General features: G+C 37.4%; 1 protein-coding gene across 1 annotated transcript in view; it reads left to right on the forward strand.

Annotated features, from left to right (window-relative positions):
• COPG2 (COPI coat complex subunit gamma 2) overlaps window positions 1–18999 on the forward strand; it is a 112494-nt gene that overhangs the window by 52541 nt on the left and 40954 nt on the right. The window contains exons 10-20 of the mRNA XM_055307518.1: window positions 4423–4556; window positions 5105–5172; window positions 7118–7306; window positions 11620–11715; window positions 12029–12272; window positions 14334–14409; window positions 15239–15342; window positions 15860–15985; window positions 17622–17684; window positions 18152–18291; window positions 18825–18996. Of these exons, the coding sequence (XP_055163493.1) occupies window positions 4423–4556; window positions 5105–5172; window positions 7118–7306; window positions 11620–11715; window positions 12029–12272; window positions 14334–14409; window positions 15239–15342; window positions 15860–15985; window positions 17622–17684; window positions 18152–18291; window positions 18825–18996 (1412 nt within the window). The remainder of the gene's footprint in view (window positions 1–4422; window positions 4557–5104; window positions 5173–7117; window positions 7307–11619; window positions 11716–12028; window positions 12273–14333; window positions 14410–15238; window positions 15343–15859; window positions 15986–17621; window positions 17685–18151; window positions 18292–18824; window positions 18997–18999) is intronic.

Raw genomic sequence — 18999 nt, forward strand, 5'->3', positions numbered from 1 at the left:
GTTGATCTTTCAAAGAACTAACTTGGGTTTCATTGATTTTTTTTTTTAATTCTCCTGCATTCTAGTCTATTGATCTCTGCTCTGATCTTACTTCCTTTCTTTTGCTCGCTGTAGGCTTGATTCAGTCTTCTTTTTCTAATTTCTTAATTATGGAAACCCAGGTTATTGATTTGGGACTTTTCTTCTCTGGTATCAGTGTTGAAAGCTATACATTCCCTTCCTACATTTCTTTAGCTACATCTCATAAATTTTGACATGTCTTTGTTTTCATTCAGTTTAAAATATTTTCCCATTTTCCATTTGATTTATTCTTGATACATGGGTTTACTTAGAAAATGTTAAATTTCCAAATATTTGGGAATTTTTCTGTTGTTTTATAATTTAATTCAATTGTGGTGGGGAAACATGCTTTGATTCTGTCCTTTTAAATGTATTGACATTTGTTTCATGACTGGCACTTAATGTATCCTTAAGAACTGTCCATATGCACTTGAAAAAAATGTATTCTACAGTCATTGGGCTGAATGTTCTAGGTTAAGTTGGGTGATTACATTGTTCAAGTCTTCTATAGCCTTGATGCTTTTCTGTCTAGTTCTGTTGATTATTGGGTAGGTATAGACATTTCCAACTATTGTGGTTATATGATCTATTTCTCCTTTCATTTTGTCAGGTTTTGCTTCGTGTATTTTGAGGCTTTGTTGTTAAATTTGTATATATTTATCATTGTATCATCCTGATATATTGACCTCTTTCTCATCATGAAATGTCGCTTTTTGTCTCCCATATTTTTTTGTCTTAAATTCTACCTGTGTGATATTAATAAAGACAGTCCTGATCTCTAATGGTTACTGTTTGCATGGCCTATTTTTTCCCCTTCTTTTTACTTTCACCTGGTTTGTATCTTTGTTTTTTTTTGTTTTTGTTTTTGTTTTCGTTTGTATTTTTGAATCTAATGTGTGTCTCTTGTAGGCAGCTTATACTTGGATCTTGCTTTTTTATTTTGTCTGGCAATCTCTATTTTTTGGTTGGGGTAATTAGACTATTTACATTTAATATAAGTATTGATATAGTTGGATTTACTTTTGTCGTTGTGCTATTCTGTATGTCTCCTGACTTTTTTTGGTTTCTCTCATCCTCTTTGACTGTCTTGTTTTGTATTAAATAAATATTTTCAGTGTATCATTTTAATTTTTCTGTCAGCTTTTTTCCCAGTAAATCCAATGATATACGGTTGATCCTTGAACAGTGTTGGACTAGGGGAGCCAGCCTCCCATGTAGTTAAAAATTTGCATATGATTTTTGACTCTTCCAAAACTTAACTGCTAATTGCCTACTGTTGACCAGAAACTTTACTGATACCATAAATAGCACGTATTTTTTTTTTTATTTATTTACGATAGTCATACAGAGAGAGAGAGAGAGGCAGAGACACAGGCAGAGGGAGAAGCAGGCTCCATGCACTGGGAGCCCGACGTGGGATTCGATCCCGGGTCTCCAGGATCGCGCCCGGGGCCAAAGGCAGGCGCCAAACCACTGCGCCACCCAGGGATCCCAAATAGCACGTATTTTGTATTATATGTATTATGTGCTGTATTCTTACAATAAAGTAGGCTAGAGAAAGGAAATTGTTATTTAGAAAATTATAGGGAAGAAGAAATATCTTTGCAGTTACTCTATTATAAAAAGTCTGTATATAAGTTGACCCCTGTGGTTCAAACCTGTTGTTCAAGGGTCAATTTTAATGTTACAATTGTTGCTTTATAAATTTTATGTCAAAGTAATTTAAAATGGGACGCCTAGGTGGCTCAGTGGTCTGCCTTCAGCACAGGGCATGATCCCGGGATCTGGGATCGAGTCCCACATCGGACTCCCTGCGAGGGGAGCCTGCTTCTCCCTCTGCCTATGTCTCTGCCTCTCACTCTGTGTGTGTGTGTGTGTCTCTCATGAATAAATAAATCTTTTAAAAAAATAAAGTAAGTTTAAAAGAGAAATGAAAAAAATTATCTATAGATCTTTATATCAGCTCACATATTTTTCATTTTTAGTGCTCTTCTTGATTATTCACATCACTAAACAGTGTAAATCTTTAAGTCTAAAGGATTTCCTTTAGTATTTTTCGTAAGTCTGTCAACAGTGCATACTTAGTTATTACTTCTCTGGGAATATCTTTCTTAGCCTTTGTTGTTTTTTTTTTTTTGTTTGTTTTGTTTTTTTGAGGATAGTTTTGTTGGAAATAGAATTCCTTTCTTTATCTTTCAGCACTTTGACTATGGCATTCTGCTGCACTGTTTCTTCCATTGTTTCAGGTGGAAAGTTAGCCATTGATTATATTGATGCTCCTCTGTAAAACATGCTGAGTATATTTTACCTTGGTGCTGTCAAAATCTTCTCTTTGACTTAACGCTTTCAGTAGATTGGCTATGGTGGGTCTCTGTGTGGATCTTGTTCTGTTTATCCTGCCTGGGATTTTTTGAGCTATTCAAGTGCATGGATTAATGCTTTCATCAAATTTGGGCAATTCTTATTCATTATTCCTTCATATATTCCTTTTGCCCCTTTGTCTCTCTTTTTTTTCTTAATTTTATTTATTTATTCATGAGAGACAGAGAGAGAGAGAGAGAGAGAGAGAGAGGCAGAGACACAGGCAGAAGGAGAAGCAGGCCCCATGCTGGGAGCCCAATGTGGGACTTGATCCTGGGACTCCAGGACCATGCCCTGAGCCAAAGGCAGGTGCTAAACCACTGAGCCACCCAGGGAATCCCCATCTCTCTCTTTTCCTTCTGGGACTCCTATTATGCAAATGTCCATGCCCTTAGTCATATTCCAAAGCTCTCCAACGCTCTGTTCTTTTTTTCCATCCTTTTTTCTTTATTTTCTCAGCCAAATTGTTTCCATTTACCTATCTTCAGGTTTACTGATTTCTTTCTACTACCAGTGCAAATCAGCTGCTGAATTGCATATTTGAATTTTTCATTAGTTATTGCACTTTACAAATCCAGAATTCCTCTTTGGTTTCTTTAAAAATACCACCACCACCACCACCACAACAAATGAACCCAAACTTACTTCTTTATTGATATTCTGTCTTTGGTAAGGTATGATTGTCAGGTCTTTAATTCTCTTTAATTCTTTTACATGGTTTTCTTTATTTCTTTGAACATGTTTATATTCATTGATAAAGTCTCTGCCTGATACATCCAGTACCAAATCTAATGCCTGGCCTTCCCCAAGAATAATTACTATGGACTTCATACTTTACTATTTCTTTACATGTGTCATAACATTTTGTCAAAAACTGGACATTTTAAGTATTGTGGCAATGCTGGTAATATTACATTGCCCTCTTGCCCAGCCTCAGAGGTTATTATTGTTGCTGCTTGTTGTTTTTTTAGTGACTTTCCCATACTAGTTCTGCATAGGACTCTTTGTCATATGCAGTTACTGAAGTCTCTGCTTGATTATGTCATCAGCTAATGAGTTGACAGATTTTCTTAAATGATTTAAGCCAATAGATTTCCCAACTCTTTTTCTAATGGGCACTTTGTGTGTTGGGGCATGGCGTCCATGCTCCAGCAGTTTACAGCTCTGCCTTAGCCTTCGCTTCCTATATGCACAGAACCTTGAAGTCAAGCATGGGTGAGAGCTTAGGGCTTGACTTGTCTTTCCTGGGTATTTGCACAGCCTTCTACATATGCACAGACTTCTGGATCCCCAGGAATATGTCAGAAATTGCCAAAATCTCCTATAGAGATCTTGTTTCTCAAATTTTCCCTTCAAGTTTTTTGGCCAGCCTCTTGTTTGCCCTAGGTGGAATCATTGCCCTTGGCAACTGCAGTGTTAAATAGTTGCCACTAATTTGGGGGGACAAACTTGCTGAGGATAGGGCTTTCCTCACTGACTGAGCTTTGAGTCAGATGAAATAAAGATTAGCTCCATGAATGGGGCTTTTCTCGGGAGCACCAGTCAGGTCAAATAGTTACAGTTCCCTGGGAGACAGGGCTTTTGAGGGTGCTCCAAACCCATCTGCCTCTTCCAATGGCTGCTAGTCTGTTGGCTTTCATAGCTACTGCAATTCTGAGGCTGCTGATTTCCAAAGCTACCATGAACCTGGGAAGAAGGAATTGAAATAGAGTAAGGGAAAGCATCAGAAAGTTTGCTGTTCTTCTGAAAATTCGTCTGTTTTTCATGAATAAATGTTTCTAGGATTGTTGCAAGTCTTTGGCTAATTTCTAGAGTGCTCAAAAAGTTGATTTTGAAAATTTATGCCAGTGTTCTCATTGCTTTTATGGAGGAATGGATTTTCAGAGGTTCTTCATCCATAATTCTGAAAGTGCTTTTGATCTGTCTGTGTTTTTAACTGCTATGCATATCGCGCTTGTTCTTTTGGATATCTAACGATGTGTTATGTATATTTGTTGTCAGCCATGAAAGTCCACTCTTTGATTTCATTGAGAGCTGCTTGCGAAATAAACATGAAATGGTTATTTATGAAGCTGCGTCAGCTATCATCCATCTTCCTAACTGTACTGCAAGGGAGTTGGCACCTGCTGTTTCAGGTCAGTTGTGTATTTGATAGCTAGGATTTTGTTTATATTTGCATGTTTTTGTTTTAAGTTCCACAGTTCTGCAGGATAGGTAGTAAGAATGATTTTTGAACCTTAGCTTTAATATATACACCTTTGCATTCTAATATGTAGATGATTTATTTTTGTTTTCATTAATTACCTCTTTTTCTGAAGTTACTATTTCCCTATATAAAACATTAAAAACCTTTTACTTAGAAGACAGGTAACTCTCATTCCTTTAGTTCTTTCATATTTAAAAAGCCCATTTGCTCTTATTCCTACAAATATTCCTACCACAAATTCAAGTATTAATGCCTATATGAATTCTTATATAAAAATAAACTTGGTTTTCTGGATTTAAACTTTTTATAGCTCAACAAAAAGTGTTTTTTCTATTTTTGATAAGTTTTTCATGTGAAGCTTTGATGCTGTGATCTAATTTCCTGATGCATACTTTGAATATAATTATGTACTGTATTTTCAGATATATGCAATATGATGAAATGAGCTATATTCATAAAGATCTTTTTTCTTTCTAGTTCTTCAGCTTTTCTGTAGCTCTCCTAAGCCAGCTTTGAGATATGCAGCTGTGAGGACCTTGAACAAGGTAGGTGTCCCTTTGCCAACTACTGACTTATATCAGTGTTTGATTGAGAAACATTACATGTGAAGCATTTGACGTTTTCCCCAAGATAGAAAGGTAGGATTTATGGTCTTCACTTCTAGAGCACCTTCCTTGTATTTGTGGCCTTATGTATGGCTATTTTTACCATTCAACTAAAGATTATAATTCATTTCTGACTTCCAAGCACTTTATGGCTGAAAACCACATTGTCCAATAGGATAGCCATCAGCCATGAGTGGCCATTTCCATTTAGATTAATTAAAAATTTAAAAACCCTGATAATTTAGCTCCTCAGTCACTCTAGTCATACTCTATCTGCTCAGTAATCACGTGGTTAGTGACTGCCATATTGGTCAATGAAAAAATATAGAACATTTCTATCACTGTAGAAAGTTCTCTTGGACAGTGCTGGTGTAACACAATGTGAGTCACATTTGTAATTTTATTTTTATTTATTTTTATTTTTTATTTTTATTTTATTTTTATTTTTTTTTTACATTTGTAATTTTAAATTTTATAGTAACCACAGTAACTTCTCCCTCTGTGTCTCTGCCTGAGTCTCTGCCTCTCTTGCTCTCTGTGTCTATCATGAATAAATAAATAAATCTTTAAAAAAATTTTTAAAGATGAAATTAATTTTAATAATATATTTTATTTACCTTCATATATATAAAATGTCATGTCAACATGGAATCAGTGTAAAATTATTAAAGATCTATTTTGCCTTATGTTTTTTCATACTAAGTCTGTGACATCCAGTGCTTATTTTATGTTTAGAGCATATCTTAATTTGGACTAGCCAGATATCAAGTGCTTAGTAGTCACATTTAACTATTGGCTACTATATTGGATGCCACAGGTTTAGAGGATACAGTTCAGAAACATAGAATGAATCAAATAACCATAAACATTTGAAATGAAAGTTTAATGTAGAAAAAGACTTGTCATAAGGCAGTATGTGATCTATTACAAATTAATTGCATCTTTACTGGAAAACCAAAGAAGAACCTTCACAGAATTTGAGTTATATTTTTAAGAGGTGATATAGGTCCACATACCTTTAGCTATAATCTTAGGGACAGATGTGTCTCAGAATTCAGTACTTTATGAATTTTAGGAAGGCAATATATTCTCTTATATATTAACTCCATTGAGCCTAGAGCAGTCCCCTACCATAAGGCACATTAATATTTTTTAAGACATTAATATTTCTTTGTTATACATATGACTATCCTCACTAAGTGGAATAAATTAAGATTTAACTCATATTATTTTGGGTCAGATTTTCATGTTAAATGAGTTTTGCTGAGTTTTCAAATTTTTTAAATCGTGGGTAAAGGATTCTATACCAATATTGAGACAGAGAGGTGAACAATTTTGACAAAAGCAAAGAAGCAGGAGAATGAGACATGTTTTAGGGAGTGTGAGCAATCCAGTTTGGCTGGAGTTTGTTTAAATACAGAAGTGTTTTCTAAGTGATAAGATATTAACAGTCTTTGAGCAAGCAGTGTTTACCACGGTAGATCCTTACATCTAGTAGATCCTTACATCTAGTAGCGTATATATCCATGTACACATGTATTATAAAGAAAAACAGGTCAACTGCAATAAAATACAGGCTGTGGTATTATTACAAAAATTATAGAAACCTAGAAACCTAGGAAGAGAAAGTGCTATGTTACACTATGACTCTGGCAGTTAATTGTTTGTCAAGTGATATATTATGCCTTATTAATTGAAAATGTTCTTCTTAAAACAATTACTTTTGACCTTATTGTCCCATTTAGTTTATTAAAAGCCACTTACCTTGATTAAAATATCTGTTTTCAAAAAAAAATATATCTGTTTTCCTCTTCCTTTGTTTTTTAAAGTTCTTGTCTTCATTAGTAGCAATTTGCTTAATTTATTTTTCTTGCCCTTCCACAAGGTGGCAATGAAGCACCCCTCTGCTGTTACTGCCTGTAATCTGGACTTAGAAAACTTGATCACAGACTCAAACAGAAGCATCGCTACCCTGGCAATTACTACACTCCTCAAAACAGGGAGTGAGAGCAGTGTGGACAGGCTTATGAAGCAGATATCTTCTTTTGTTTCTGAAATCTCAGATGAGTTCAAGGTAAAAGTTTAAATATGATCATGTTTCTCCCAGTCTCTGGCTTGCCTGTTTCTTAACAGTATCTTTTGATGAGCAAAAGTGTTAAAGTCTAATTTATTCATTTCTTTCTTTCACTGTTATATTGCCTTTGTCTACTTCCAAGCCTTAAAGATATTTTCTTATGTTTTCTAAATATTTTATGGGTTTAGCTTTTACATTTTGGTCTGTGACCCAATTTGAATTAAATATTTATATATTGTGTATGGTAAGTTCACGGTTTTTTTCCATACTAATATCTAGTCATTCCAGCATAATTTATTGAAAAAGACTTCTTTTTCCCCACTGCAGTGCTTTGGCATCTTTGTCTGAAAGGCAGATAATTATATAGTTGTAGGTATATCTGGGTTCCTTATCACATTCTGTTGATCTATTTGCCAATCCTATGCCACAGTGTGTTGATTAATGTAGCCTTATGGTATCTCTTAAATGTCAAGCCATGTGATTTTCCAACTTTGTCCTTTTTTAATATTCTAGGTCCTTTACATTTCCAAATAAAGTTTAGGATCAGCTTATAATTTCTATGAAACAAAGTCTGCTAGGATTATTCTTGGGGTTATGTTGAATCCATAAATAAATCTGGGGAAAACTGACATTGTAACAGTATTCTTCCAGTTCATGAATATGGTATGCCTCTCCCTTTATTTAGGTCTTCTTTAATTTCTCTGAGCAGTGTTTTATAGCATGTACTATATCAGTCTTGCACATCTTTTGTTAAATTTGTATCTAAATATTTTATGCTTTTTTTTACTCTATTAAAATTCCTATTTTATTGTCTGCTAGTAGTATATAAAAATACATATACATATATGCTTTATCATATATATTATATAAAATATATGTAAATATAATATTTAAATATTAAAATATAAATATATTTAATATATAAAAATATTTTTTTCTCTGTCATAACTTAGTATCCTTGCTCAGTACCCTTATTGGTTCCAGTAGTTGTTATGTATTCCTTAAGGTTGTCTGTAAATAATCATGTTATCTGTGAATAGAGACAGTTTTGCTTCTTTGTTTCCAAACTAAATGCCTTCCCTTTCTTTTTCTTGTCCTATTAAAGTAACTAGGATTTCCACTATAGTATTGGACAGAACTGGTGAGAATGTGTCAGAGCTGATAGAAGAACAGTAAAATAAACCTCAGTTAAAAGAATTAAAGTAGAAAGATTTTATTATTTCATTCTTATTCAATTCTCAGTTAAGAAGCATGACTGGCTCTATTTACTCTCTTCTATATATCTAGATCTTTTCTGAGAGAGAGCGAGAGAGAGAGCACAGGAGCAGTGGTGGGGAGAGGCAGAGGGAGAGAGAATCTTAAGCAGGCTACATGCTCAGTGTGGAGACTGTCAAAGGGCTTGATCATGACATGAGCCAAAATCAAGAGCCAGATGCTTAACTGACTGAACCACCCAGTCCACGCCTATATCTAAACTTTTAAAAAACAAACTTAGCCTATATATTCAAGTAGACATTTTGAATCTTGGGGAACTATGGGAGATTATAAAGGTCATTTTGTAGTATAGCTTACTGAATGAATCTCTTATGCTTAGATATTTATAATTTTCAATATTTTGCAGTCACAAGTAATGCTACAGTGGATAAACTTGTGTGTGTTTTCTCAGAATGTTGTAGGTATATCTCAGGGTCAGTTCCTAGAAGTTCATGTGCTAGGTTGAAGGGTAAATGAAAGTGTAGTTTTGTAGAGAATGCTAAATTCCACCAGCATGTGTAAGAGTGCCAGTTTCCCCATAGTCTCACCAATAGAGTGCATTATGTTTTGAAGTTTTGCCAACCCGGTGGGTGAAAAAGTATATTTCAGTGTATTTTTAATGAATTTCTCTACTTATGAGGGAAGTTAAACATCTTTTTACATTTTTAAAGATCATTTAATATTTCTTTTTGAATATCATTTACTCATCTCTTTTCTCCATTTTCTAAAGAAATTTTGGTCTTTTGTTTCCTCAGTTATTTCAGGCTTTTTATATATTAGGGATGTTAGTTCCTTATGAAATAAGTTTTGATATTTTCTCTCAGTTTGTCATTTGCCTTTTCTTATGTCTTTTGTTGTGCAAAAGTTTGTTATTTTTATGTAGTAAGGTTTGTCAATCTTGTTGCATTTGACTCTTGGGGATTAGAAAGCTTTTCCTCCAAGGACGCCTGGGTGGCTCAGTTGGCTAAGCATCTGATTTGGGCTCAGGTCATGATCTCAGGGTCATGAGATCAAGCTTCACGCTAGGCTCCACACCCAATGTTCTCTCTCTCCCTCTCCCTTTCCCTCCTCCCACTCCTTTAAAAAAAAGAAAGGAAGGAAGGAAGGAAGGAGCTTTCCCTTCAGACTATAGAATCTAATTGGGTGAATAAGGATTCACTTATGATTTCTTCTAATACATACATAGTTCCATGTTTTCATTTAGATCTCTGATTCATTGGATTTTATTATTATATATGGTATTAGAAATTGGATCTAATCTTCTCCTTTTTCAGTGATTATCCAGTTGCCCCCCCCCCTACCAATTTTATTTACAAGACTGTCTTTGCCCCAGTGATTTGAGGTACCACCTTTATCATATGTTAAAGTTCCATATGTATGTGGGTCTGTTTTTGGGCTTCCTGTTCTGTTTTGTTCTTTATTTATGTATCAGTACCACACATTATTAAATATACAGGCTTTTGTAGGATGTATTAGTATCTCTCAGTCCCCTGACATGGCTTTGTTTTCATTGTTTCCCTAGCTATCCTTAACGTGTTTATTTTTCCTTATGAATTTTAGTATTGTCTAGCTTTATGAAAAATCTCATTGGCATCTCTATTTGGATCACATTGAATTTATAAGTTAACTTAGGGGAAAAGAGACATCTTTTTTTTTTTTTAATTTATTCATGAGAGACAGAGAGAGACAGAGAGAGAGAGAGAGAGAGAGAGAGAGAGGCAGAGACACAGGCAGAGGGAGAATCAGGCTCCATGCAGGGAGCCTGATGTGAGACTTGATCCTGGGTCCCCAGGATCAGGCCCTGGGCTGAAGGTGGCGCTAAACCACTGAGCCACCCGGGCTTCCTGAGAAGAGACATCTTAGATGATGTTGAGACATCTTATCCAAGAACAAGGGTTATCTTTTCATTTGTTCAAGTCTACTGTTGTGCCTTTTAAGAATCTTTTATAGTATTTTTGTTAGTTTTAAATGCTTTTAAAATGCTTTTCGTATTTTATCTTGTTTGTTGTTGCTGCTAAAAATGATTGTATCCATTATATCTTCTAACTAGTTATGCTTATACATGCTCCCTTTGTATAGTGCAAGATCTCTTCCAGTCTCAGAAGATACAGTGTCTCCCTCTAAAAGGGGCAGTTTTCTGTGCAGCAGTAGAAGATATAACTAGTGCTTTCCCTAGAGCAAAAAGCAAGCATGCTCGCTGTCCAGGATAATAAAGATGTTTCCCTTCAGCACAAAGGTCTGGCATGCTTACTACCCTCTGTAAAATATTTGAGTTCCACACCTCAGGGTTCTTCTGTAATTAGAGCTACTGTGGCCCTTTACACACTGCCCTCTGCGAATTGGGGCTGAGGAACCTGGACTCAAAATGCTGATATTCTATCCACTGCTTTTGCTGTATTTGTCTTTCATCTCTGATCCAGGAGTCTTGTGTTCTCTCTACCAGCAATCCATGAAATTGTGGCATACTAACTTGTTAGCTTGTGGGTAGGGGAAAATCTCACACTGCTCACGTCTTGATGCTGGTCTTCAGAGTTGTGGTAAAATTTTCCTAGAAACCATTTTGTGAGGTAGTTCCTTGGTAATTTTCTATTTCTTCTAAGGAGATGGTGTATGCTTTTTAAAAAGAATTAATTTTTTTATTTGAGAGTGAGAAAGCATGAGCAAGCAAGGGGAAGGGGCAAAGAGGGAGAAAGAGAATCTCAAGTAGACCACGTGCCAAGCATGGAGCACGACGTGGGGCTTGATCTCAGTGACCCTGAGATCATGACGTGAGCCCACATCAAGAGTCCGACTGAGCCACCCAGATGCCCCTCTGTTTATGCTTTTAATCTTTACTCTTGACTTTAAAGATTTTATGTGCTACTGGAACAAAGGGTTGGGGTCTCTTGGATGAACTTCATTTTTACATGTTTTTTTTTTTTTTTAACCTATCTTTCATGAAGGAACACTATTGCCATTCCAGGTAACGACAGCACCGCCTTAGCTCCAACAGTAAGAGGGAAAGTATACCTGGTAGCTGAAGGTGTAAAGATGAACGTCCTGTGTTTGTTTTTCCACAGGTGGTGGTTGTACAGGCAATCAGTGCTCTCTGTCAGAAATACCCTCGAAAACACAGCGTCATGATGACCTTCCTCTCCAACATGCTCCGAGATGATGTAGGTAGACATGTTTTCATCATAGGAAGTTGCCCTCTTAAATATTTACAATTCCCATGAAACACCATACATTGTGTTTAAAACAGTTTTATCATCTCGACATGCCCCCAAAATGGTATGCTTAATTCTGGTTGCCATCTTATCGTTACTAAATGTGCTATCGTTTTAGTTTTCCCACTTGGAGAAAAAACACTTTTGTTTCTTTCAGAAGGGAAAGGAAATGAAATTTGAATATTAGAAGCTTGAGCCTGGGAGTAGAAGCATTTCTCCAAAAAGCGTCCTCAGAATGAATGGCAGTTTTCTCTTTTGCCAGGGAGGCTTTGAATATAAGCGGGCCATTGTGGACTGCATAATCAGCATTGTGGAAGAGAACCCTGAGGGTAAAGAAGCAGGTCTAGCCCACCTTTGTGAATTCATTGAGGACTGTGAACACACTGTTCTGGCTACTAAGATTCTACACTTGTTGGGCAAAGAGGGCCCCAGAACGCCTGTCCCCTCCAAGTATATCCGCTTTATTTTTAATAGGGTCGTACTGGAGAATGAGGCTGTCAGAGCTGGTGAGTCATTGGAACACTGATACTGATGTAACTGTTAATCTTTTGAATCCTTATTAACTCAAGGGGGTGGTGATAGGAAATTGGAAAATGAAGTTGCAAGGTCTATTTGACGGCAGGATCTTGGAGCATACTTAGGCCAGACGCACAGCTCTTTGTACTCCCATTTCCATCCTGATTTCCGCCTTATGTCAGAGATGAATAACCCTTGACTTTCAGTATAATGGGAATACGCTGATGGCATCATGCATTTTTTTCAGAGTTACAGCCATCAGTATGAATATCTAGGAATTGTGTATTTTTAAGTGACTTTTTATCAGGTCTTAGGAAATTTTTTTCACTTCCTTCTCCCTCTCTAATCTTTCCTTCCCCTTAGCCCACAAACAGGTGAAAATCTCTCCTATGAAAAATATAAATGTTCCTCTGATGCATTCTTACTAGCTACTGGCTTAGACATCTCCCCCTGCCACCCCATGAGGTAAACTTGTAGCTTTACAGGCTGCCTCCATGAATTTATTCTTCATTTTTTCTTCAACTCACTATAATCTAGCTCTCTCCTTAAAAACCCTCTGAAGTTATTTGTAAACATGACTTATAAGCTAGTTGGAAAATCAAGTCAGTCCCCGACATTCTTAATTTTGTTCACCTCTCCAGTGGACTTCTGACTAAACTCATCTTGAAACTCTCTCTCTGCTTGGTATCCACAACAGCCCACTTCTTCCATCTCTCCCCGGGGTTATTTCTAGAGCCTTTCATTCCTTAAAATACTAGTTTTTCTTGGGGGTCTGTCTTACCAACGCACGCTCTCTTTCTGGGGGTCACTTTCTGAGCTCCCCCGGTGTGCTGTGACCCTGCAGTCCTGTGTCTCTTTCCTGACCCGGTATGTCCACTGCCAAAGGCACTTCAAGTTCAACCCAAACTCAAATCTTCACCCTTACCATCCCCTCGGCTATGAAGACAAAAACTTCTGCACTTCTAGAACTCCCATCCACCCTCTGATAAAATTCTTTCAACCCTACCTCCTTAATATTCCTCCACTGTCTTTTGTCTCTGTTTTCACAAGTGCTGCTCTAGGCTCTCCCCCACTTCAGATGCCCGACTGGTCGGACTGCGTGTCGTCCCCCAGGTGTCTGGTCTGTTCTCTGCACTCAGCCACCACAGTGGTGTCTGCCTATAGAATCTGCTTACAGATTGGCCATAGTGCAGTCTGCGACACACACAAATTTATCCCATATTTAATATCCACTCAGAATTTTGAGGCTGACCCGTACCTGTTTTGTTTGCCCCCCTGCCCTCCAGCGCAGAGCCTCTGCTTTAGCCTCGCTTGGCTACATCCCTTCCAGTATTGTACTTACTTCCTTGGGCCAAGGGCCTTGGACTCATTCTCTGTGCTGGTAATGGTCCTTTCTGCCTTTTCCTCTTGGCTAATGCTACTTGACCTTCAAGTTTTAGTGCAGTGGCAGGTATCAATTCCTTGTCTGACTGCTCTATCAATTCTGATTTAAGTTCCTTTCTCTGTTCCTGCACAGGATCCTGTATGTCATCCTACCAGGACTTACTCTGCTACATTGTCATTATCTCTTTACTTACCTATTAGAGTACACCTCCTTGAGGTCAGGAACTGTGCCTTTTCTCTTTCTACCCCCAACACCTAGCACAATTCCTGGCCCAAGTTAGGCAGGCCAGTGAATCTTTACTGAGTGAAGTGAATTTAATAGTAGCATTTCTTTTTATGCTTGGGCTGGTTGGTTGAGTTCAAGCTGGGTTATATCACTGGTATAATAAGGGCTTGTGATCAGAGTGGAGGAGAACTCATAAAAAGTAGACGTGATTCTTTTTCCTCAGTGCATGGAGAATTTCCCTATTCATAGCTCCCTTGAGCCTGTAGATTTCTAATTATGCTCACATGGATCAAAGAAATAAAATCAAGAAACGCACAAAGTAAGAAAGTTTATTCCCGCTGAACATGTGGGAGCTTCTCTCATTTTTTTTTTGAATGATTATTGCTTAACTCTCAGAAACCAATATAGTATTTATGTTGTTTTATTTTATGCTTCGTTATAGCTGCTGTGAGTGCTTTGGCTAAATTTGGGGCTCAAAATGAGAATCTTCTCCCAAGCATCCTTGTACTCTTACAAAGGTAAGTAAAAGAATGTCTTTTTTTTTTTTTTTTTTTAAGAACACCGTACGGCTGAATAGAGAATTTCTCATATTAAATGCTCTGTGAGGCCCAAGAGTGGAACTGATGGAGTAGGTCAGGGGCAAATGGCACTTCTGTCACCTATCTAGTAATTTTGCATATGCTGTGTACACGTGATCTTGACTGAATTTCTGTTGTGTAAGTTTGAGGAAGTAACTTAAATGCCTGTGCCTCAATTTGCATAATAGGGGCCAACTTCAAAGTGATTCACTGTGGAGAGTTGAAAAATCAGCTTTTCATGGTTTCCATGACTCCCTATTTGATGAGGAAAAGACCTACTGTAGCAAATACCCTGTGATTACATCTTGTAATTGAAGCAGAAAAATTATAAGCCAAAGGCTGCTGGCTTAAATAAAACAAATTGCCATTTGAGTAGTAACAATGACTGGATTCTGAATAATTGTTAGTATCCTTGGAAAGCAGAATATTTCCATCTCTCAGTTATAGAGAAGTCTAAGTCTTCACCAGGGTCACGTGGTTGCATTTTCAAGACTAGACTCCAGACTGCTCTCACATTGTATACTTCCTCGTTATTTGAAAGCCTGCTCAGGTAGTGCCTCTTTGATTTGGAATGACCCTATTTTATTTACCGATTTAGAACAGTCTCCCAAATTTAGAGATTGTAGGATCCACTGGGGGCCATTGTGGGGCTCTTTTATAAAGGGTAGTACCATACGGCCTGAACTGTGCCCATTAAGTATAGTGGTAGAGAAAGCTATCGGAAGTTTTGGGTGTGCTATGACAGGCGTCTTCTGTGCCCTCTGGACAGGTGTATGATGGATACTGACGATGAGGTTCGGGACAGAGCTACTTTCTATCTGAATGTGCTGCAGCAGAGGCAGATGGCACTGAATGCTACATATATCTTCAATGGTCAGTGGGAGCCAAGAACGGGACAAATAACACCCTTGTTCCCTGTTCCCAAGGGCTGCTTTGGAAGCATTGTCTTATGATTTGCATATGAGCCGAATGCTTTAGGCAGAATGCTTGTTTTTTGTCTTCAAATGCACTGCCATTTCTAGAGGAACCTAAAGTATCTAGAGGCCCAGAGAGTATTGCTTGTTCCTGGTTCTTCTTGAGCTCCCTTTTGGTTGGGTTTACCTTTTTTCTTTCTGTTATGATTATTCCCACACAGCTAAGTTGCTTTCTTTTCCAGAAGGTGCTTCTAATTTGTTGGATTTTTTTTTTTTTTTAGGCTCTGCTCCCCTGCTTCCTTGGGCAAAATTATGAGGCAGTTTTATAAAACAGCCTTATTTTTAATTATTTTGGTTATAAAGTCTATGGTTGTACTTTTCTCTTTCTTCAGGAAGCTTAGGTAAATATTATAAATCTGGGCCTGTCTGGATCCTGGCAAGAAGTTATTTATAATGCTGAGATTTCTGTTCTGTAGGCCTCACCGTCTCTGTGCCAGGGATGGAGAAGGCCCTACACCAGTACACACTGGAGCCTTCGGAAAAGCCCTTTGACATGAAATCGATTCCTCTCGCTATGGCTCCTATCTTTGAACAGAAAGCAGGTAATTGATTAAGCAGAATGCTTAATTGTTAGCTTTTCTATTTGTGAGTAGTTTTACACCAAATATGCTATTAGCATATTTGCTCAAATACTTCTTTTGTTTGTCACTCCTGAATCTTATGGAACTAAGATGGATGTATATATTTTTTAATTAGGATTTCAAAAAGTTTTTTCCTGGGGCACTTGGGTGGCTCAGTCAGTTGAGCATCCAGACTCTTGATTTCGGCTCAGGTCATGATCTCAGGGTCAGGAGATCAGCCCCACCTTGGCTCTGAGCTCAGTGGGGAGTCTGCTTGAAAGATTCCTTCTGCCCCTCGCCTACACCTGCGTGAGTGCATGCACTCTTTCTCTCTCAAATAATCTTTTTATCTTATTTTTATTTATCTCTCAAATAATTTATTTTTAAAAAAAATCTTTTTTAAAAAATAAAGTTTTCCCCTGGTTTTTACATAGAATATGAACATGACTCAAATTTAGGACTTTTTTTTTTCTTTTTTAAAAAGATTTTATTTATTCATGAAAGACACAGAGAGAGGCAGAGACATAGGGAAAGGGAGAAGCAGGCTCCCTCTGGGGAGCCTGATGTGGGACTTGATCCCAGGACCTCCAGATCATGAACTGGGCTAAAGGCTCAACCACTGAGCCTCCTAGGCATCCCATGTTTTTTCCCCTCCTTCTTTCAATGTTAAGTGTTAATAGCATTTGATGTTAGTGGTCACTGTGTGTCTCTGAGCAGAGATTATGGTGTTACCTCCTGTTTTTATTTTCTGAAATAAAATTATTTCAAAGTCTAGTTAATTTTGCTATTAGAGGTTTGTGTTTTTGGGAGGGTTGAGGGTGCAGCAATAGCAGTTGGAGGTTTGTTGTGAAAGAATGTATGAGAAAGGATCATTAAAATATTTCCAAGGAATATGTAACTTTAAAACTCAACAACAGGGATCCCTGGGTGGCGCAGCGGTTTGGCGCCTGCCTTTGGCCCAGGGCACAATCCTGGAGACCCGGGATCGAATCCCACGTCGGGCTTCCGGTGCATGGAGCCTGCTTCTCCCTCTGCCTATGTCTCTGCCTCTCTCTCTCTCTCTGTGTGATTCTCATAAATAAATAAAAATTAAAAAAAAAAAAAGAAAGGAAGGGGAAAACAAGCTCTCCTCCTTATTTAAAAAAAAATAAAAATAAAAAAAACTCAACAACAAAAAAAGAAAGAAAGAAAAAGAGTTTAGTGGCTCAAATTGAGTATGAAAGACCTCCTGCTAACCTTCAAAATTTTCAATTTTTCTGTTGATATTATACAAGTAATTTTTCCTGTTTGAATCATGAGATTTGTTTTATAAATTTTTCCTCCTTTTAAGAGTAATTTTTTTGGGTACATCGTGGTCCATTTAAAGCAAATTCTTTATATTTTATAATTTCACAAATTTTATAATTTGGGCCACTTTATAATTTCACAAAAAACATTGACTAAATACATTTTAATTTGGGCATCTCTCTAAAAAAGGTGACAAAGAACCTACTGGTATGATTTGGGAATAGCTCTTTACATATCTGCTGGAAGTTTCTGCCCTCATTTCTTTCTGTCTCCATTTTTAGCTTGATAGTGGGAGGGAAGCTCACTTGATTGCTCATATCTGTCTTTGTAGAAATCACACTTGTGGCCACTAAGCCAGAGAAGGTGGCTCCTTCCAGGCAAGACATTTTCCAAGGTATGATGATTTGATGGATAGAAGTAATAGTCTTGCATCCTAGACGTTGTAAATGTAATGCAGTCCACTACTTTTATTCAATGTGATTAATTCTCAGTACAGGAAATCTTTGTATGACTGAATATTTATTGGTAATAGGTGGCAGTTGCTGGGGCTACCTGGAGTCCACAGGACTTTTCAATTTCCAACTGCTAACCTACTAACTGGGAACACTGCCCTAACTCTTTATCTTGGTTAACAGGGAACTCAGATTCTTACAAAATTAGGGATTTAGTTTTTTTTTTCTTCCTTGTAATAATTTAGTATAAACTCTCTTAAAAGATTATTTCACTAAAGTTTGGGGACATATTAGCTGAGCCTTCAACTGTTAGTAAGGCAGTGGAAACTTAAAACCTTTTAGGCACTCAGAGTAATGTCTCTTCCTCTCTCTTGCTACTTTCTTCCACCTTTTCTTTTTTTCTCAAAAGAACAATTGGCTGCCATTCCCGAGTTTATGGATCTAGGACCCTTGTTCAAGTCTTCTGAGCCCGTTCAACTTACAGAAGCAGAAACAGAATATTTTGTTCGTTGCATCAAGCACATGTTTACCAATCACATTGTGTTCCAGGTAAGAGAAGTGCCACCACTGGCTCCTCTAGTGGCTCCATGTGCTCAGAGCCGAGTATTGATTCCCCTTCCATTTATTACTGAGAAGTAACTTGTCCTTATTTCTGGGTTTTCTCCTAACTCCGTAGCTATAGAAATGCCTTCATATGATGGTTAAAATTTAAATGGACATGAAACCGAAATGTCTGAATATAACGTATTATAAAAATAATCATCATTTAACATCAGGATAAATTAAGCGGGTTGTTCCAAGAACTTGGATTTCAATTTGATTTTTAGCTATCAGACTTCTACCGTCTTGTTTGGTGGAGCTCAATATCAGGAAGAGAAGAAACTGATGAATAATATAAACAAAAAGAACTCAAGGCCACTGCTCTTTCCTCAAGAAAAATCTGAGGAGTGGACTGGCAGGACAGTTTAGAGAGAGAAGGGCTAGCAAGTTCCAGAGTAGAGTCATGGGTCATGGGTGGGAAGGAACAACATGCTGGAAAAACATTTTAACCCTCATAATGTTTCTGTTTGCTGACTTTTCAGTTTGACTGTACCAATACTCTTAACGACCAGCTACTGGAGAAGGTGACTGTGCAGGTGGAGCCATCAGATTCCTATGAAGTGCTCTGTTGCATCCCAGCCCCAAGCCTCTCTTACAATCAACCAGGCATATGTTACACTCTCGTGCGCCTGCCTGATGATGACTCGACAGCAGGTA

This window comes from Nyctereutes procyonoides, unplaced genomic scaffold (genome assembly GCF_905146905.1).
Source record: "Nyctereutes procyonoides isolate TBG_1078 unplaced genomic scaffold, NYPRO_anot_genome, whole genome shotgun sequence".
In the NCBI taxonomy this organism is placed as follows: domain Eukaryota; kingdom Metazoa; phylum Chordata; class Mammalia; order Carnivora; family Canidae; genus Nyctereutes; species Nyctereutes procyonoides.